This window comes from Fukomys damarensis, unplaced genomic scaffold, assembly GCF_012274545.1.
Source record: "Fukomys damarensis isolate Sample0158 unplaced genomic scaffold, DMR_v1.0_HiC HiC_scaffold_35, whole genome shotgun sequence".
NCBI classification, from domain to species: domain Eukaryota; kingdom Metazoa; phylum Chordata; class Mammalia; order Rodentia; family Bathyergidae; genus Fukomys; species Fukomys damarensis.
The window spans coordinates 41,891,698-41,909,778 of NW_022900947.1; the positions used below are offsets into that span (position 1 = coordinate 41,891,698).

An 18,081-nucleotide genomic window follows, 5' to 3' on the forward strand; every position below is an offset into this window, starting at 1 on the left:
TATGGTACTTATGCCATTATTCAGGTTGCTATTTATCTTTATCTAGAACAAAAAGTTTTCTGGAAGAATCAAATGAATAAGACAATATAAAAAATCATAAAAGTAACAAACATAAAAGTAACTATAATTTTCAAATTGATATCGATAATACAGTTTGATATCTTATTTTTGCTGTTTTTTCCTGGTGTTGGGGATCAAACTCAGAGCCTCATCCATGCTAAACAAGTGCACTACCAGAGTTAAACTTCCAGCTGTTTTGGCCTTCTTAATGTCCTACTTTGACAATGCATTGTGCTCTAACCTCCAAGACGTAAGATTAGTAGTTTAGAAAGATGCATATGGTCTCCAGCTGTGGTATGGATCAGTGAGAAAAACAGAGCCACAACTTCCTCCCATCAGACTGGAACACATTTTATACTTGAAGTAGACTTATGATTTCCCATTCCGGTGAACATAAACTCCATTCATATGACCCTAAATTACCAGACACCAGAGAAGGTGAAGTATTTGTTTTTTATCCAAAAGTCATCGTGTCCTCTTTTAGTTCTTCTTGGCATGTTTTCCAAGTAGAGCATTTTTCTTTTTTTGTTACCGGGGATCGGACGTGGGTCCTTGCACTTGTGAGGCAGGTGACAGAACCACTGAGCTAAACCCCCTGGCCCAAGTAGAGCATTTTTCTTCCAGGGGGAATTCCAAGAAGTTTTAGGGGATTTTTTTGGGGGGAGTCTACAAACAAAATATGATTTCAACCTTACCTGAGGCTTTGGTAAAATCCCCATCGCCATAAAGCAAAGGTCCCTCAGTGCAGTAGATGCCTAACAAAAATAAGAAGATATATGGGCTGTGGTCTACTTGCACAGTATCTGCATAGAAGCTGTAACTCAGAATGTTAGGAGCACAGGATGTTCTAGCTACCCAGGAAAGGACCCTTTCTGTGGACCTGTGGAACACTGAAACTCTATTGGAACTCCTTGATTTCTCTCATAAAAAAAAAAAAACCTTAGCTGCTAGAAAGTAAAACCTTCCTTCCAAGCACGATGGGGAAAGCTATGCACCATGCATATGTGCACTGATTAAAGCTTCCACTGTGGTCCAGTTACATAGTTCTCACCACTTGCTACGACATCCTAAAACTCTATGACTAAGAGTAACCAAGGCAGTGCCAGATAGGGATTAGTCTTCCCAGCTTGTAGAAAGGTGCACCTACATGCCAAAGCCATGAGCCTAGTGGAATATTACTCATTACTGGCTAATTTGAAAATCCTGCAACTGCTCCCAAACAATAGGAATTGGAGGAGAAGAAGCCATGCATGGTGTACTTAATCCGAGTACCACCCTTTCAGCTTGCTGACTGCACACCCCAGGATCAGGTTTGTCAAAGCATTTGAGCACAGAAGTAGGGCAGGGCTCCTTGTGGTTAGCAGACAGCCGGGTGTGGTAAGGAACAGCATAAAAGGACAAGCAGAGGCAAAACCTGCATCACACAGGATCTAGCCCGGTGGTACCACAGTTGATTTTGAAAGTAATGAAGAGCAGGCATAGGTGTGGGAGGATAGAGTTAGTGGTTAAAAGATGGGCTGTGTGGTGGGCAGCAAGTTTATAGCAGTGCAATTCCATTTCCACTCTTTTTTAGCTGTGTTACCATAGGCTGGTGACCTAATCTTTCTAAACTTCAATTTATTGAGCCAGCTATCAGGGGTGACATCACTGCAAGGCATTCCTGGAAGAACTAAAGGGAGATAAAGTCCTTCAGTTTGATTGACAGCTTCAGGTACTCTTAATTTAGAAGATCTGTGAAGGCCACCAGTATCCTCAACCTTTGGAAACCAGTGCATGGCTGATTGGGAGAGACACGTTGGAATAGCGACACAGTGGCTCTGTGCATCCTTCCTAGCATCAGAGGTCTGCTTTTGCTCTCTCTCCATTTGTCTACACCATGTAAATTGTTGGGATATTTATTAACAGCATGAGATAGCTCCTGTTTATATGGTGTTTCAATAAGTTACAGAAGGCTTTCATATGCATAATTTCCATTCTTTCTTTAAAACACAAGTGTGGGGCTACAAACAGGGCAGGAATTGCTATTCTTTGTATTTTGTTTTTTTGGTACCTGGGATCAAACTCTGGACCTTGAGCTTGCGAGGCAGGCAGCAGAACCACAGAGCCAAAATCACCAGCCCTCAGGGATTGCTATTCTTGTGCTTAGAGACAGTTCTAAGAGACTGTCATTTGTCCAGTTTCATACAGGGCTAGTGGTTGGTAGAGTGTATCCTAGGAGAAAAGTCTTGGTTCACACTGGCATTGCCTATTAAGCCTGTAGTTAATGTGCGTGCGTGTGTGTGTGTGTGTGTGTGTGTGTGTGTGTATGTGTGTGTTACTGGGGATTAAAACCAGAGCCTTTGCACTAAACTATATTCCTAGCCTTTTAAAATTTAAAAAATTTAGACAAGTTTTTATTAAATCACTGTGTTCAAATTTGGCAATTTTCCTGCCTCAGCCTCCCAGAGTCCTGGGATTACTGGAGTGTGCCATCACACCTGGCTGATTTTGTTTCTTTGGAGTTTTTGTTTTTGTTTTGTTTTTGAAGTCAGTGCTGTGAACTGAACCCAGGTTCCCATGCATGCTAGCCAAGTTCTCTGCCACTGAGCTACATTCCCAGCTCATGCAGCTGGGAAACGAACAAGAAAATGTAGTCTGAACATTGATGCATCCTTTACACTTGTTTTCGTTCAGGTCACCCAATAAAAATCTGGAAAGAAAATCATTAAAACTGTTTTTGTGGCCCATGTACAAATGTTAAAAATAATAAAAAGAAAATATATAATCATGTCACATATCAAAGATGCACCTCAATTTGAAAAATAAACTTACATATAGAAAGCTGGATGAGGCCTGGCAATTACATTGAGCTTTGACAAGTTTTGAAACAAATGTATTTTTTCTGCCTATTTCCTCTTTGTAAGAAGCCATTAATTTTAACAATTATTTAGAGGTTTTTCATATATGGCTTTTTAATATTTTATTTTTATTTGTGGGCTTTCAAAATCCATTGTTTTCTATTTAGGAGAAATTTTTTGAAATACTGTTCAGATAATCACATAAATAATAAAATAGTAGTTAATGGAAAATAATGTTTTAAAAATATATCAGAGTGTATTACAAATTGCATTATAAGTATAAAGAACTCAAATATTAAACTTACTGAGCTCTTAAAGGTTACACAGAACTGGGATCCAACAAAACTCTAATTTATCTTGATGGGGTTTAAATGAGTGCATTAAAGTCTATCCTCCTGGTACTACAGATATAAAAATGATTCTGAAGGTGCTCCTAAATGTTAAACACAACACAAAAGGTTATGTGCTAATGTACATATCAACACTCCTCAAGTAATAGGAAATAGTTTCTTTCTTTCTCTCTCTCTCTCTTTTTTTTTTTTTTTTTGTGTGGAACCAGGGATCAAACTCAGGACCTTGAGCTTGCCAGGCAGGTGCTGGCACCTCTGAGCTAAATCTCCAGCCCAAGTAATATGAAATAGTGTTCAAAATGTCATCAGATGTGATCCTGGTCTTGCTTTGTCACCGACCTCCTCTGGCTTCCTTCAGGGGATCATCTGCAGCCTGGAAAATGGGTTGAGGCAGGTGAAATATAGTACCATGTACACAAGGCTGAGTCTGCACCCCAGCCAGGACAACCTTCTGGAGGGCTGTCTTAGTGACAGACGGCCTGAGCCCCTGGCAGGACTGTGGAGGAAGCACGCACCAGGCATCCACCAGTCTCATCCAGGGGACTAGGGGTGCTGATTAAGAAAGACAAGACAAGGATACATACTGAGAATATACTCCTAAGTGAAATAAATAAGTCACACATGTGTAAATACCAAATAGTTTCTCTGGTGTGAATAAACTATAATAGTGCATAAGATCCTAATGAGATAAATGACAATGTGAAATGGGAAGAAAAGGCCTAAAGGTGTAGGGAAAGTGGGAAGAGTAGGGGAAAGGTAATAAGGGAAAAGAAAAAAATGTGAGAAAATGAAAAGATGGAAATAAAGTGCTTGTAAATGGGGAGGGGAAGAGGGAGTGAAGGGAGGGCAGGGACAAGGGAAAAAATGAGAACCAAGACCTGTCATGTAGAGGTACAAGTTCCCAATAATGAATGTAACTGTACTGTATCCCTAAAATGTACCGATAAACTCAATTTAAAAAAAAAGAAAGACAAGACACTAAGACTAACTCAGCTCTCCTTGCTCTCAGATACAGATCTGCAGGCAGAACCAGCAGCATCCAGAAAAGACAATGTAAGGAGAAGACCCTTATTCCCACTCATGCTTTGGTATGGAGGAGCCAGACTATCATGTTTGGCCTCTCTGCAACATCCTCTTAACTCCTGATGGAAAGAAGGGTGAGCTGTCTGATGGGTGAATTGGGAGGGGAAATTGGGCACATCCAGTTCAGCCTTTCATCTCAGGAAGCCAGTGTTCTGGTCAGCAGTGCTTGTCTGGTGTCTGCCCTGTACTTGAGAACCTGACTCACCACTGTTTGAGATTCATGGTCAAGTGGGGCATTAGATCTAAAGCTGCATTCAAATGGGCTTTTGAATCAAAATGATGGTTCTTTGATTTCCTTAAGTTTATTGACAAACTCAACTGGAGGACAAGATATTAGCCCTCAGATCAGCAAAAGATATATTTTTAACTTAACATAGAATTTTATTTTGAAATTAGCATTTTAATTCGACATTCCATAATTTCCTAAATTTGTGTTCATTATCTGTAAACCCATTTTCTTTACAGATAAAAGCTCTATCATTTTAGAACACAAGCCTATAGTATTATCATCTGCACAGGATGTAATAGTATCTAATATGTTGACATATTTTAATGAGTTCATAAATTTCCAAAGGGACAAATGAGAATTTTCAACACTACAAAACACATTGCTACATACCCTTCTGATTAAAATTACCTGAGGCTGAGAGTCGATGGCCAGAAAAGATGAACACACATCATTTATCTGTAGAAGACAGAAATGTCATTTACTTTCTGGAAGTAGAAAATAGCAAAAAACAAAACCAAAAAAAAAAACAAAGATTTTTATGAAGTCATATTATCTACATGACAATAAGCAAAGTTCCATGATAGTTTAGGACTCTGGATTTGGAAGAGAGGAAACCCTAAACTCTGTCAGGAAGTCCTGGAATTGGGATTTTCTGTCCTAGCATCAGCACTTTATGTCCTCAGGATAGGGATCAAAGTCGCTTCCAACATTAAGAACTTCTGTTATTATTTAGCCTGAGAAATGTGAGAAGTGACCAAAGAAATGGCTTCTTGTGCAGTTCCTTATTACACAGGAATCTAATGTCACCTAACTTAACAGGATCATTGCTTGATATATAGAACACAGAAAAAACTAAGACAACATAAGCAATCCATTAGTTCTCTACCAGCATTGGACAAGCATTGGGTAAGAGTTCTATTTTATAATGAATATCATTGAATTACAGTCAGCAATTAGCTGTTCTCAACTTTCATCCTATAGAGAGAAATTTGGAGGCTTTAAACTGTAGTATAAGAGATTTATATCACTCATAAGAGAATTCTTTGTTGAGAAGTTGAGCGATGAGTTGGATGCATGGAGTTTTTTATGGCATTTATTGCTTGGGTGGCATTTTTAAATGGAACCAGAAAAAATGGTGATCCTTGCATGTCTGGAAGGGTTGGGTTGAGTCTTGTCTGTGACATAAGTTCTCAGAGGTCCCTTGCAGTCCCAGAATATTTTGTGACCCATTTAATTTAGTTTTTATTCTCAACCCAAACTGAAGGGAGGGGATTTTTCTATTTTTCAGTCATAATTTCTCAAGTTCCTTATGGCTGCTGAGTTGACCATGTCCTACAAATTTGATTCTTTAATTAAAGAATTATGAATGTATAAGACATTACAGCAAACCATAAGATCATGTTTCTCTCCTTAACTGAGAGAGAACTGGTCATTTTCTCTATGTATCATAACTATTTGGGGAATATTTGGACATTCCACTCATTCCTTGTGTCTACCTGCTACTTTTTCTATGCTATACAAACACAGAATCATGGATACAAGGACACATGCACACAACAGTAATAAACTTCTTGAGGCAGGGCCTATCTTATATAGAACTCGCCTAGAATAAATATCAATACCTTTTTAAATTAAATTTGTGAGAAATTTAAAAAATAATAAAAAGAGAAAAGTGCAGTCAATTGAGAGGGGAAAGCAAAAAGATGTCTTTGTTTTCTTTTTCTTCAGTCCTGGGAATCAAACCTGATGCTATTCTACCACTGAGTTATACCCCCAGTCCTTTTTTATTTTTTATTTTGAGACAGTCTTGCTATGTTGCCCAGGCTGACATCAAACTTGTGATTCTCCCACCTCAGTCTCAAATAGCCAAGATCACAAAAACTGATGACCTTTTTCTACTCCCTGAATTTTGACCAGTGCTTACTACATCACCTCCAACTTATGCTCTTTCATTGATAGGATAAGAGGAAGTGGTTCTGCTGAAATAGTCATGTATGGAGTTTTCAGAAGACATCACACTCTCAAGGAGAATGTCATCCACCCACAAACTAGGCCTGTGTCCAAGAACACAGACCCACTGACCCTAAGATGTAATTAATTAGTGCATGAACATTGTTTGAAGAAAAACATTAGAATGTTAAAAACCTAGTTTATAAAATTAGGAGGACATTGCAAAGCTTTCCAGTCTTTGTTCTCATTTTTTTTAAAGGCACAGCCAACACTGCTCACCTGCTTGCCATTTGGATAAACATTTACTCATTTTATTCAGCTTATGACTCTAATGGTTTTGAGTGCCACTAGCTGCTTTTTGAGATTTCTGGTGGGTGCATTGGTGAATCTATTTGAAAATGGTAAGGTCTTTGTATATGGCTGGAAAAGCATGTATTGCTAGTGTCTGAAGAACTCCATAATTTTTCAAACCTTCAGGTTACAGAAATGCAAAATTTGTTTTTGGCAGCTTAACTTCTGTAAATATATTTTTGTCTGTAAAAGAATTTATAGCACTTTTATAACTATTTCAGTTTTCTTCCAGCATTATCATCTAAAATACTTTTCCAAAGATTTTCCACAGAAACAGATTACTTCAAGCTAAAATAAATGTTTCTGTATTATACATTAATATCTGCTGTTTCAGTTATTTTTCATCTTGTTTTATATTTCTACCATGTACTAAGACTGAGATCCTTATAATAGACTTTGTGAATTTCCATACTATTCAAGAGTGCTTAGCACCTGGCACTGGTAATTGAGCTTGTCCTTTTTCTTATGTTGGGGGTGCTCAGGTGCAGAGTATTCTCAGTTCATAGCACATTCTTATTATCCTTTATTTATTTATTATTCTAATATTTCCACTCCACCTAGTTCCATCTTTCCATAGATGACAATTCCAATGTATTTTATGTGTATCCTCCTTTTGTACATATATATATATATATATATTCTTGTCAATTTTTTTCTGTTTTTGTCTAGGGTATTCTCTTACGCTTTTTCTTTCTTTCCACTTAACACTGTGAGATCTATCCACGGTTCTGGGTGTACATCTAGCATGTTGCTTCTAACTGCTGTACAGCACTCTATTATGTGTACCTATCACATATTGTCTGTCCGCTCTCCAGTGATGAACAGCTGTCATCCCTCTAATTCTTTCCACTACAAACAAACTTTGTCAGCCTCTTTACATGATTGCTCTGTTTTCTTCATATGAAGAATTTTGGGGGCTCGACAATCAGAAGAGGGAACACTGGATCACTGAGAAATCTATGTTGCTTTCTAGATGTTTCCACCCGTTGACACTCACCAGCAATGCATGAGAGATGGTATAACCCACATCCTTATTAACATTTTCCATGGAGTAGATTTCTATTTTTTTGCCAGTCTATTTGGTGGAAGGTAACATTGTTTTCTCCTAATTTTCATTCAATTGTTACAATGAATTTAAACGTCTCTTTAGATGCTTGTTTGGTTTGCTCTTTTGTAAACTGTTCTTTTTTTCAGCTTTAATTGAGTTTATTGGTACATTTTAGGGATACAGTACAGTTACATTCATTGTTGGGATCTTGTACCTCTATCATAAACTGTTCTTATCTTTTGACTGTTTTTACTTTAGGTTTCTAACTTTATTCATTAGACTTGGTGAGGTGTCTTAATTATTCTGTATTTATATTTATATATTCTATATTTACCAGTTTCAAATATTATCACTATCTTTTAAGGGCTCTTATATTTCTCCAGAGTCCTTTTTTATCTTATTGAGTCTATTGGTACTTTTTAAGGATACAGTACAGTTACATTCATCATTGGGATCCTGTACCTTCACATGATAGATCTTGCTTCTCAATTGAGAGTCCTTTTTTGAAAGAAATTTTTAATTTTCTTTTTTTGGTAATACTGGGGATTGATTGAATCCAGGGATGCATGCATGCTAGCTATAACCTTTAACCCTTACTCTTAATGTAATTCATTCGTTGTGATTTTGGTCTTATGATTTATATTTTTTTAGTTTTTATTTTTATTAGTACATTTTCAAAGTACATGGTTACATTCCTTGTGGGGAGTTGGTGCACATACATGACATATCTCAATTCTTTTTTCATCCCCATCCCCTCCTCCCTCCGTCCATCTCCTGATATGCTTGCAGTTTTATTCAAGAAGTATTTCCCTTATCCTAGCTCAAAGACATTGTCTTACAATATTGACATTGAATATATAATTCAGCTTTTTTAGGTTTTTTGTCTTCTTGAATCTTATCTTTGTACAGGGTAATAGTTTTATTTTTCTCCATACAGTAAGACAATTCCTCAACCTTTATTTGCCAAACTAATTTCTTTTCCTCACAGAGTTTTATGGTACTTTTGTTATTGGTTACATTTATGACAGGTTTGTTCTGCCCAGAAACACACCTTGAGATAAGGATGTGAATGCAGGTAGATCACATGGGAGGTGATCCATGAAACACTGGTAGAAGAGTGAAGCAAAACTAAGACAGTAAAGGCTGTTACGTGAGCAGGTGAACACTATGAGTAATGGGCTCAATCTGTCCCTGAAGCTCTAGAAGACAGTGTATCCCAGTCATCCCACCCGAGGGGCGAGACAGCTAAAGTGTTTATCCTTCAATGATTTTGGGGCATCAATTAGGGCTGCTGCCAAATGGTGAGTGCACTTCTGGTTGCCCAAGTACGATGAGGCCAGCAGAGCTATGGTCTTGCGATTAGAAACTAAGTTTGGAGAGCTCAGAGTTCCCTGGGGATGGCAAATGCCAAAAGGATAAGATTACTGGTGGCAACTATTGCAGCCTCAATTAATTAGCTCATGGCTCTGTTTTGTGTCCTTACAGTACCTTTTTTCTTTTATTACTGCGACATTATAGTATGTCTTAATCTGGTAGGGCAAGTTCCTACTTTCAACTCTTTGTACTTAAAATGCCTTTATCTATTCGCAGACCTTCATTTTTCCATATCAACTTGAATTTAAATTTAGAAATTTTCTTTAAAAACCTAAACAACTACTCTGATTACATTGATTTATGAGGTTTACACCGATTAATTTGGGGAGATGTTTCATTCAAGAAACTTCTTTCCATATATTCACATCATCATCTATTTCATTTATTAGAATTTAATTTTCACCATAAATTTATTATATACTTCTGCTTCCATTAACTAAATATTTATAGTTTTGGTTGCCACCATGAATGGTACATAGCTGTTTCTCGTGATCTGTAGGGAATTGGCAAACAGCACTTGCAAAGATATCAAAATCCATGGGTGCTCCAGTTCCTTGCATTAAATGGTATAATATTTGTATATAATCTATACACATCTTCCTGCATTCTTTAAATAATCTTTAGATACCTATAATTCTCAGTATAATGCAAATGCTACATAATAGCTGCTATACTATTAGTTTTTATACTGTATTGTCCAGGGAAATGATGAGAAAAAGTCTGTATGTGCTCAGGACAGATGCAATTTTCCCCTCATTTTCATTCCACAGTTGGTTGATTCTGCAGATGTAGAACTCATGATTTCAGAATTTTAAACTATTTTATGTTACTCTTTTCCTATTGAAAATAAACGTTATTAATTCTTTTCTATTAATATTATATCTAAAAATTGTATGAACTCTCCTTATAGTTTGAATAATTTAAGAGCAAGAACTTTATCAATGTAATTCATTGTAAGTACATACTGAAGTAGAAAAAGCATATTGCTAGCCCCTAGCACAGTTATAACATTTGATTAAGTTTAAATTTTATTTAGGATTAACAGAGTTCTTAGCAAGAAAGAAAAAGAAGAGAATGTTCTTAACTAAGTGAATGCTAGAGCAATTTACTGTAAGGAGCTTTACACACACTGGGTAATAGAAAACACAGGCTTTGGCCAAGATATAAGGAAAACTGTTTTCTTCAGTGCTTATTATATTACTACTACATTTTTTTGGCATCAGATATTTTTCTAATAATTTACTTATTTCACCTACATTTTTAAAAATATTGCCAATCAGTTGTCTATGCTAGTTTTTTGTTAACGCTTTACTGAGGTACAACCCACATGCCATATAATTCCTCTATTTGAAGTGTACAGTTAAATGGCTTTTAGTTTATTTAAAGAGTTGTGCAATCACCACTGTAGTCAATTGTCCATCATACTTTTAGAAAATATTTTAAATTCTCCCTTTTGCTTGGTTATCTACCTTTTTTCAATCTATAGCTTATCTTTGTTTTCTTCTGTTTTAAAAAATCAGTGCTGCTAATTGATGCTTAGTAACTTTTTGAAAAAAAATGTATGGTCTTGTTAATATAGATGATTTGTTGTCTTACTAAAATTTATTTCTGCCTTTATTTTTATAATTTACTTCATTAATATTTCTTTTAATTTTCCCTGTTATTTTCAGTCAAATGTGTATTTTTAAATTTTCTTCTTTCTTGATAGATATGTGTATATATGTATTATATACATATACATATACATTTATATATATGTATATTATATAGGTTTGTTGAGACAGAAGAAAAATTTAGAACTATGAATATGATATATACTACACTTGACTTTAGCCAAAAGGCCAAGAAGCGATTCAATATGTATATATTATGGTTTATATCTAGGTGTCTCCCCAAAGTCTCATGTGCTCATAGGAGGGAATTTTGGGAGCAGCAGCTGGCTCATGGGTGTGTGATACTAGATTAGTTCACTGCCTGGTGTAGCACAGTTCTGGCTGAAATGATGGACCTACTGAAGAAGGAAGACACACCCCTGGTGTGGGTGGCACAACCAATAGGTCTGTAGCCTAGGAATAAAAAGGGAAGAAGAAGGAAGCCTTGCTTCTTCCTGTCTGTTGTGCTGTGAACTGTTTCTTTTCTGCCATGCCCCTCTTCCATGCTGCCCTGCCTTGGAGCCAGCTGAAACCTCTACAAACAATGAGCTGAAATAAACTTACCCTTCGTTAACTTGTGGGTGTCAAATAATTTGTCCCAGCAACTAAGACAGTATATATAAATGTGTAATATATATATAACACATGTTTACATAAGCATAAGTACATATATAATGTAAACATACAGGTTATAGAATACATATAATAGATATGTTTATATATGACATATAAACAATATGCACACATATAATATACATATACGTATTAGGAAGGCAGAATGTTCTTACATATGTAGAAGAAAAAGAAAATTATATATGCAGAAAAAAGCTTATATATTACATATTTTCTCCAGCCAATATTTTAACTGTAGACTACAAATTTTCACATGTAATGATTTTGTCATTAAATTCTAAATATCATGTAATTTCCTTTTAAACCCAGGGTCATTTACAAAAATGATACTTATTTTCCAAACAGATGAGACATTTAAGTTACACATTTATTATTCATTTCTTCTTTATTGTATTATTTAAAAAGCATTTAAATAAATCCTTTCTAATCTATAGAATCTTCCTTTCTGTTCTAACACATGTTCTGTTTTTTTTTTCAGCTTTAATTGAGTTTATTGGTACATTTTAGGGATACAGTACAGTTGCATTCATTGTTGGGATCTTCTACCTTTACATTACAGGTCTTGGTTCTCATTTTTTAATCTCACATTTTTTCTTTTCCCTTATTACCCTTCCCCTACCCATCCCTTTTTTAAAGTAAATCTTTTATATGCAAGATGAATGGGTATACTGTTTAGTATAAATTTTATAAAATTTGTTAAAGCTCAAATTTATTAACTATGATTATGTCTTTGATATATTTATTTGTAAGCTATTTGATTTACCAGTTTTTGAGAGACATTAAAATTTCCAACTATAACTGTAAATTTACTTATTTTTCCCTCTACCAGTTTTGAAATAAATTTTGAGGTTGCATTGTTAGCACATGTTAATAATGGCTGTATCTTCTTGTCTGTTTTTCTTTTTTCAGATATAAGATCCTTATTTTTTGTCATGATTGTTTATTTGCATTCTATTTTATTAGACATTAAGACTTCTATCCCAATTTTTTTTTTCAATTCATATTTGCTTGGTGTGTCGTTTTCCACCCTTCTACACTTTTCTCTCTCTCTCTCTCTCTTTTTTTTTTTTTTTTGGTGCTGGGGACAGTACCCTGGCCTTTGCCCTTGCAAAGCATGTGGCAGACCCACTGAGCCAAATCCCCGGCCCTTCACTTTTCTTTTGTTGTTATTTTCTATTTCATGTGTGACTCTTTCTGGATCTTAAAAAACAAAGAAGCCACATCTAAGAAACCCTATCTTTTAAGTGGTATATTTTTTACCACATTCACTTTTATTATAATTACTCTATTATTTAATTATATTATAATTATTTAACTGTTTCTCTTCATATTTACCTGTTTTATTTTAATAAAAATTATAATTCTATTAGAATGTAAAAAAACCAAAGCTCAATTTATTATTTCATTAACCATAATAACGTGAATGAGCATAGTTTCCACCAATTTGTGTGGGAATAATTCTTTACCTTATTCCATGATTGAAGTTCTTGTTCAGACCATAATCCTTGAGGTAATATTGGAGCACCTAAAAATAAAGTTACATCCATGTTAATTTTATATTTCTTTTAAAATTAAACATCTCTGTAATTCCTTTTTACATGCTATTTCTCATTTTTACAATATCATTATCCATCTAATCTGGCTAGACATTTCAGCATTTGACTTAATATAAGACATACTTATTAAATAAACCTTAATAATATTATGAAACATACTCTCAGGAATGAATTATATACATCTACATAAAAACGTGTACCTGCATGCTTCTAGCATCATTATTTACACTAGCTCCAAAGTAGAAGAATCCAAATGTACATCAGTTGGGGAACAGTCACACAAAATGCAGTGTAGCTGTGTACCGCAATATTCTTTGGCCACAAAAAAGAGTGAGCTGCTGATAAACGCCATAACATGATGAACTCCAGAAACACGATGCGAGGTCAAACAAACTATTTATAAGAAACCAACTCTTGTATGATTCCATTTAGATGAAGTTCCCAGAAAAGATTATATCTATGATGACTTGAAGGTTAGCAGTTGCCTGGAACTAGAAATGGGCATGGGGATTGGCTGCAGATGGATATAACTGATCTTATAGAGGTGAGCAAACATTCTAAAATTGCTTTGCTTAGATAACTGCACAGCTCCTTAGGGGTACTAAAATGGTCCTCAAATGTATACTTAAAACAGCTGAATTTTATGATGGTTAAATTGTATCACAAGATTTTTTTTTGAGTATTACTTGTTAGGTCCCTAATTATTATTCAAAGATGTCACCTAGCTTACATTCTACACCTAGCTTACATTCTATTTTCTTGATAGATTTGGTTTTCTAAATCATACTAAAAGCAAATTATAATATCTCAATGTTTTCAGTTTTTATTAATATTAAATGCGATTAATATGTATTGTTATATGTTTATCTTTACTAAAGCAGGAAAACATCTTGTAGTAAAAGACTATGCATGCAAAAAAAAAATGTTTAAATGTAGCAAAATTAAATACTTTAAAAGTAGGGTTAAAGAAGAGAACCTCTGGGGCCGGGGATTTAGCTCAGTGGTTCGGTGGCCTGCCTTGCAAGCGCAAGGACCCAAGTTCAATCCCCGGTACCAAAAAAACAGAAAAAAAAAGTGTAAAAAGAAGAGAACTTCCAAGCTGGTGGTATGTCTCAGTGGTCCAGTGCCTACCTAACATGCTCAGTGCCCTGGGTTTGATCTCAAGCTCTGAAAAAACAGAAGAATCAGGACCGGGTAAGGGGTGGAAGGGGGCTGAGGGAGGGGGAAAGAAGAGCATCTGTTCACGCTGAGAAGAACACTCTCTTGATACCACGTACTACGCTAAGCACTGCAAATGTATTATACCCTTTAGTCCTCACAATGACATTTAAAAAAAAAAGATATTATTATTACAAGTACTATTTTCATTTCATTTTGCTTTGTTTTGGTTTTTTGGTTTTTTGGTTTTTTTGAGACAGGGTCTCACTCTGTAGTTGAGACTGACCTGGAACTCACTATGTAGCCCAGGCTGGTCTCAAACTCACAGCGATCCTCCTGCCTCAGCCTCCCACGTGCTAGGATTACAGGCATGCGCCAACACGCCCAGCTACTATTTTCATTTTAAAGTGAGGAAACTGAAACAAGGAAGGGCTGAGTAATTTGCCTAGGGCCAAGTAAATAGATGAAAGAGGCAGATTTCAAACCAACTATGACTGACTTCAAATCCTGACTTTTTCCCCTTAATTCCGTCAATTTGTAGTCATCAGACCTTGAGCTCTCATGTTTGTACTATTATTTTACTTAAGTTCTGATAATATCAACAACAGTCATTTATTATATCCTCTGTGGACGTGAGTATCAGGAATAATGCACAGACATCATGCAGCCCACAGTAGAGAGTTGATTTATTTAAGAATCTGATCAACTCTCCTTTCAGGGAACAATTGTATACACTTCTCAGTTACAAATTTCTCATCTTACCACAAGCTAAGCTCACTGCTGTCTGGTGAGTCACACTCTGAGCTTTCTGTGTTCAAGAAGGGACAAAGCTACACTTTTCAAATTTTCATGTACTCAGATCTTACTACTCAAGATTCTGTTTGAAAGGGCATTTCTGTTTAAAGAATGCAATTTTATATTTTTATACTCCAGACGAACACCCCCAGGAACCCCAGGCTGCCTCACCATGGTCACTGGGTCTCATTCCTTTCAAGTCCCAAGCTCACGTGAGCTACCTGGAAATTACCATTACGTCTAATTCAGTTCCAAGCATGTAAGTAAAAATCTAAAAAAGGGTGCTTTGTCATTCTTTCTCTAAATATGTAAATACAGTCTCAAGGTAAGAATAGTACAGAAGCCAAAGTGTATAGAAAACATCAAATATCTTGTGACTGAACCCAAATGTAAGGGAGAGTTATTCTTTCCCCTTTGCCTATTTGTTAATTAGAGGCGATGCAATTTTCTTCCCGGGATACTAGTGCATTAATCTGATTTTTTCGTTACTATAAGAAAATACCCAAGGCTGGGTGATTCATAAAGAAGTTTTCTTAACTCACAGTTTTGGAAACTGCAAGTTCAAAACTAGGAGGCCCTATCAATTCAGGCTTGGGTGATGGGGCTTGTGGCAGATGGGAACACCCCAACCCCTCCCCAGGGCAACGCTCCTATGACCTAACCACTTCCCACTAGACCCACCTCTTAAGAACTCGCCACCTCTCAATACTGCTACTCTGAGGACCAAGATTTCAACACAGAACACCTCTGGGAGACACTCAAGCCATATCTTCTTAGATGTGGACTTCATACAGAACCATTGGGAGTAGTATGTAGGCCACTTCTCCTTTTTGCTCAAACAGTGCCACTATCCTCTACCTCATAAAAACTGCAGTTTTCGATCAGGTTCACCCAAATCTTTATACTGCAGTGTTATCTAGTAAAACAGTTCTGATTATGCTCTAAGTCGTGCCATGTTTCTTTTCCCTCTGCTGGGTAGGAAAAGACACTGTTTAATACAGTCTTGGCCATTTGATCCCTCACACTTATAAGCATAATCAAATGATTGTTTGATGCAGATATCTTAACTGTGCTCGTCTTCTAAGACATTTTCTTCTTTCATAATGTTCTCTGAGTAAACTGCTCTCATCCATCAAATTGGTGGCTGGCCCTTCATCATATCATTGCTTACATATGCTCTGCTAATTCATTTTCTGCTAAGGATGATACATTTACTGACACTTCTGTTTTTCTCTGGCGTGTGACATTTTTGTTGCTTTTAGATACATCCAGTTGCATTTGCATATGATTGATCTGGATAGATTATCTCCAAATTTTGCTTATGTATGTGGTGCACCTCCCCCAGGACCATCTTTATGGACTCACGACTAAGGCAAATCACGCTGCATATTTACCCTCTCTCCTTCCACCACATCTGTAGGAAATAAAATTAGTTTTTTAGTATTAAGAACAGATCTGAAGGGGAATGAAGACATAAAAGGGCAGCCTAACAACTCTCCAGGTAGTGAAGGGGACATTTCATGCTTTTGCTAGAAAAATATAGAGGGTTTTTATGAGACAGTTGATTGGCCAGAAGAGATGCCTTTTGGAAATGAAATCCAAGACTTACCTTTTTTAGGAACCAGCTACTGTTTTCATAGTTACTGCTCATTTACAGCAGCCCTCTCCCCCCAGCCCTCCCAGGAAGTGATCCACCATGGATGCAAAAGTCATCACAAACATAACATGTAATATATACAGCAAGCACATCTTTACATATCACAGCAACTTTTAAAACTATAATTATCTGCTTCCTTGATAAAGTACATAAAGATTGTCATCCTATTTTTTTCCAGTAACAAACAAAATGGAGAAAGATGAATATTTGCCTTACATAGGTCAAGGTGTAGGCTCTGTGGAGAAGGCTTAGGTCTGTTAGCTGCTGATAGTAAGGATGCCCGTCCCTGCCAATGTCTCAGAAAAGGAGAAAATAGGGGCAATAAAAAATGGATTAGGAACAGAATAATAGCCTCTGTTTCCCCATCTCTAATAGAGGGCTGGGCTAGGAGCTCTAGAAGATCCTTGCAGTTCTGATTTTAAATTCTGCATATTTTGAAAAACGACTACAAGGTCTGGCCATCTTTACCTTAGTAAGAGGGAAACTAAGAGAACTGGGGACCAACCCATGACTCCTGGAACGGCAAGGCAGTGGCTGGCAGTGGAAGGATCCCCACAGTCCAGCGATGTATAACATGCATCCTTTCAAAGATAACCTTTAGAGAACCAGGGAAGTGACCTCCTCCCTGCTGCATTTGCACCTGGTCCCAGACTTCCCTCTCCAACTCGCTTTTCGTATTTCTTTCCTCTAAGAGGGGATCAAGAAGTCCAGATTGCTGTCAAATCACATCTCCTTCACTTGCTTTAGCTGTGCATCGCCGGAGGCCTGGCTTTGCACGCCTGCTTCTCCAACTTTGAGTGATGAGAAAGTCTCCATTCCTTTTCCCTACCTAGTGCCTGTTGAACCTGTAAGACACAGAGCTCGCTGGCTCTCTCCTCCTCCTAACCGGCTAAAATGGGCTGGTTTCACTGCCTGCTCGGGCTTACCTGAGCAGAACCTGAGCTTGTTCACCTGAGAGGTGAGCGCACTGCTGGTTTACCTCGCCCAGGAAGGGAAATAGAGAACTCTTGCTTTGCGTCGATCATCTATCCCTGCAGTAATTGTATTGAAAGGGAAAGCATTTTAATGTTCACTATTTCAACTCCGGTTACTCAGGGGCCGTGGACTGGAAAGCCCGAGGGGGATCTGGGTCCGCGTCCCAAGAGCTCTGCAGCCTGGCCACCCGCCCCTGTGCCGCTGGCTGCACCCGCAGCTGGCGTCAAGGGCGAGAATCCCGGAGCCCCGCTGCACAAGGCGAGGTTATGTCCCAGAAGCCAAGAGGAGAAGGAGGGAGCAAAAAGAGCAGCGGGGCAGGCACGAGAAGCTGGGGGCGCGGGGCATCTCACCTCGGCCGGCGCCCGCGCAGCAG

The 18,081-nt window shown here is 37.2% G+C and overlaps 1 protein-coding gene across 2 annotated transcripts in view; it reads right to left on the reverse strand.

The window, feature by feature from the left end:
* Nmu (neuromedin U) overlaps positions 1-18,081 on the reverse strand; it is a 186,461-nt gene that overhangs the window by 12,174 nt on the left and 156,206 nt on the right. For both annotated transcript variants that reach the window (XM_033758941.1, XM_033758940.1), the window contains exons 3-5: positions 13,034-13,092; positions 4,968-5,015; positions 756-815 (exon numbers count right to left, since the gene is read on the reverse strand). In XM_033758941.1, coding sequence (XP_033614832.1) covers positions 756-815; positions 4,968-5,015; positions 13,034-13,092 — 167 coding nt within the window. The remainder of the gene's footprint in view (positions 1-755; positions 816-4,967; positions 5,016-13,033; positions 13,093-18,081) is intronic.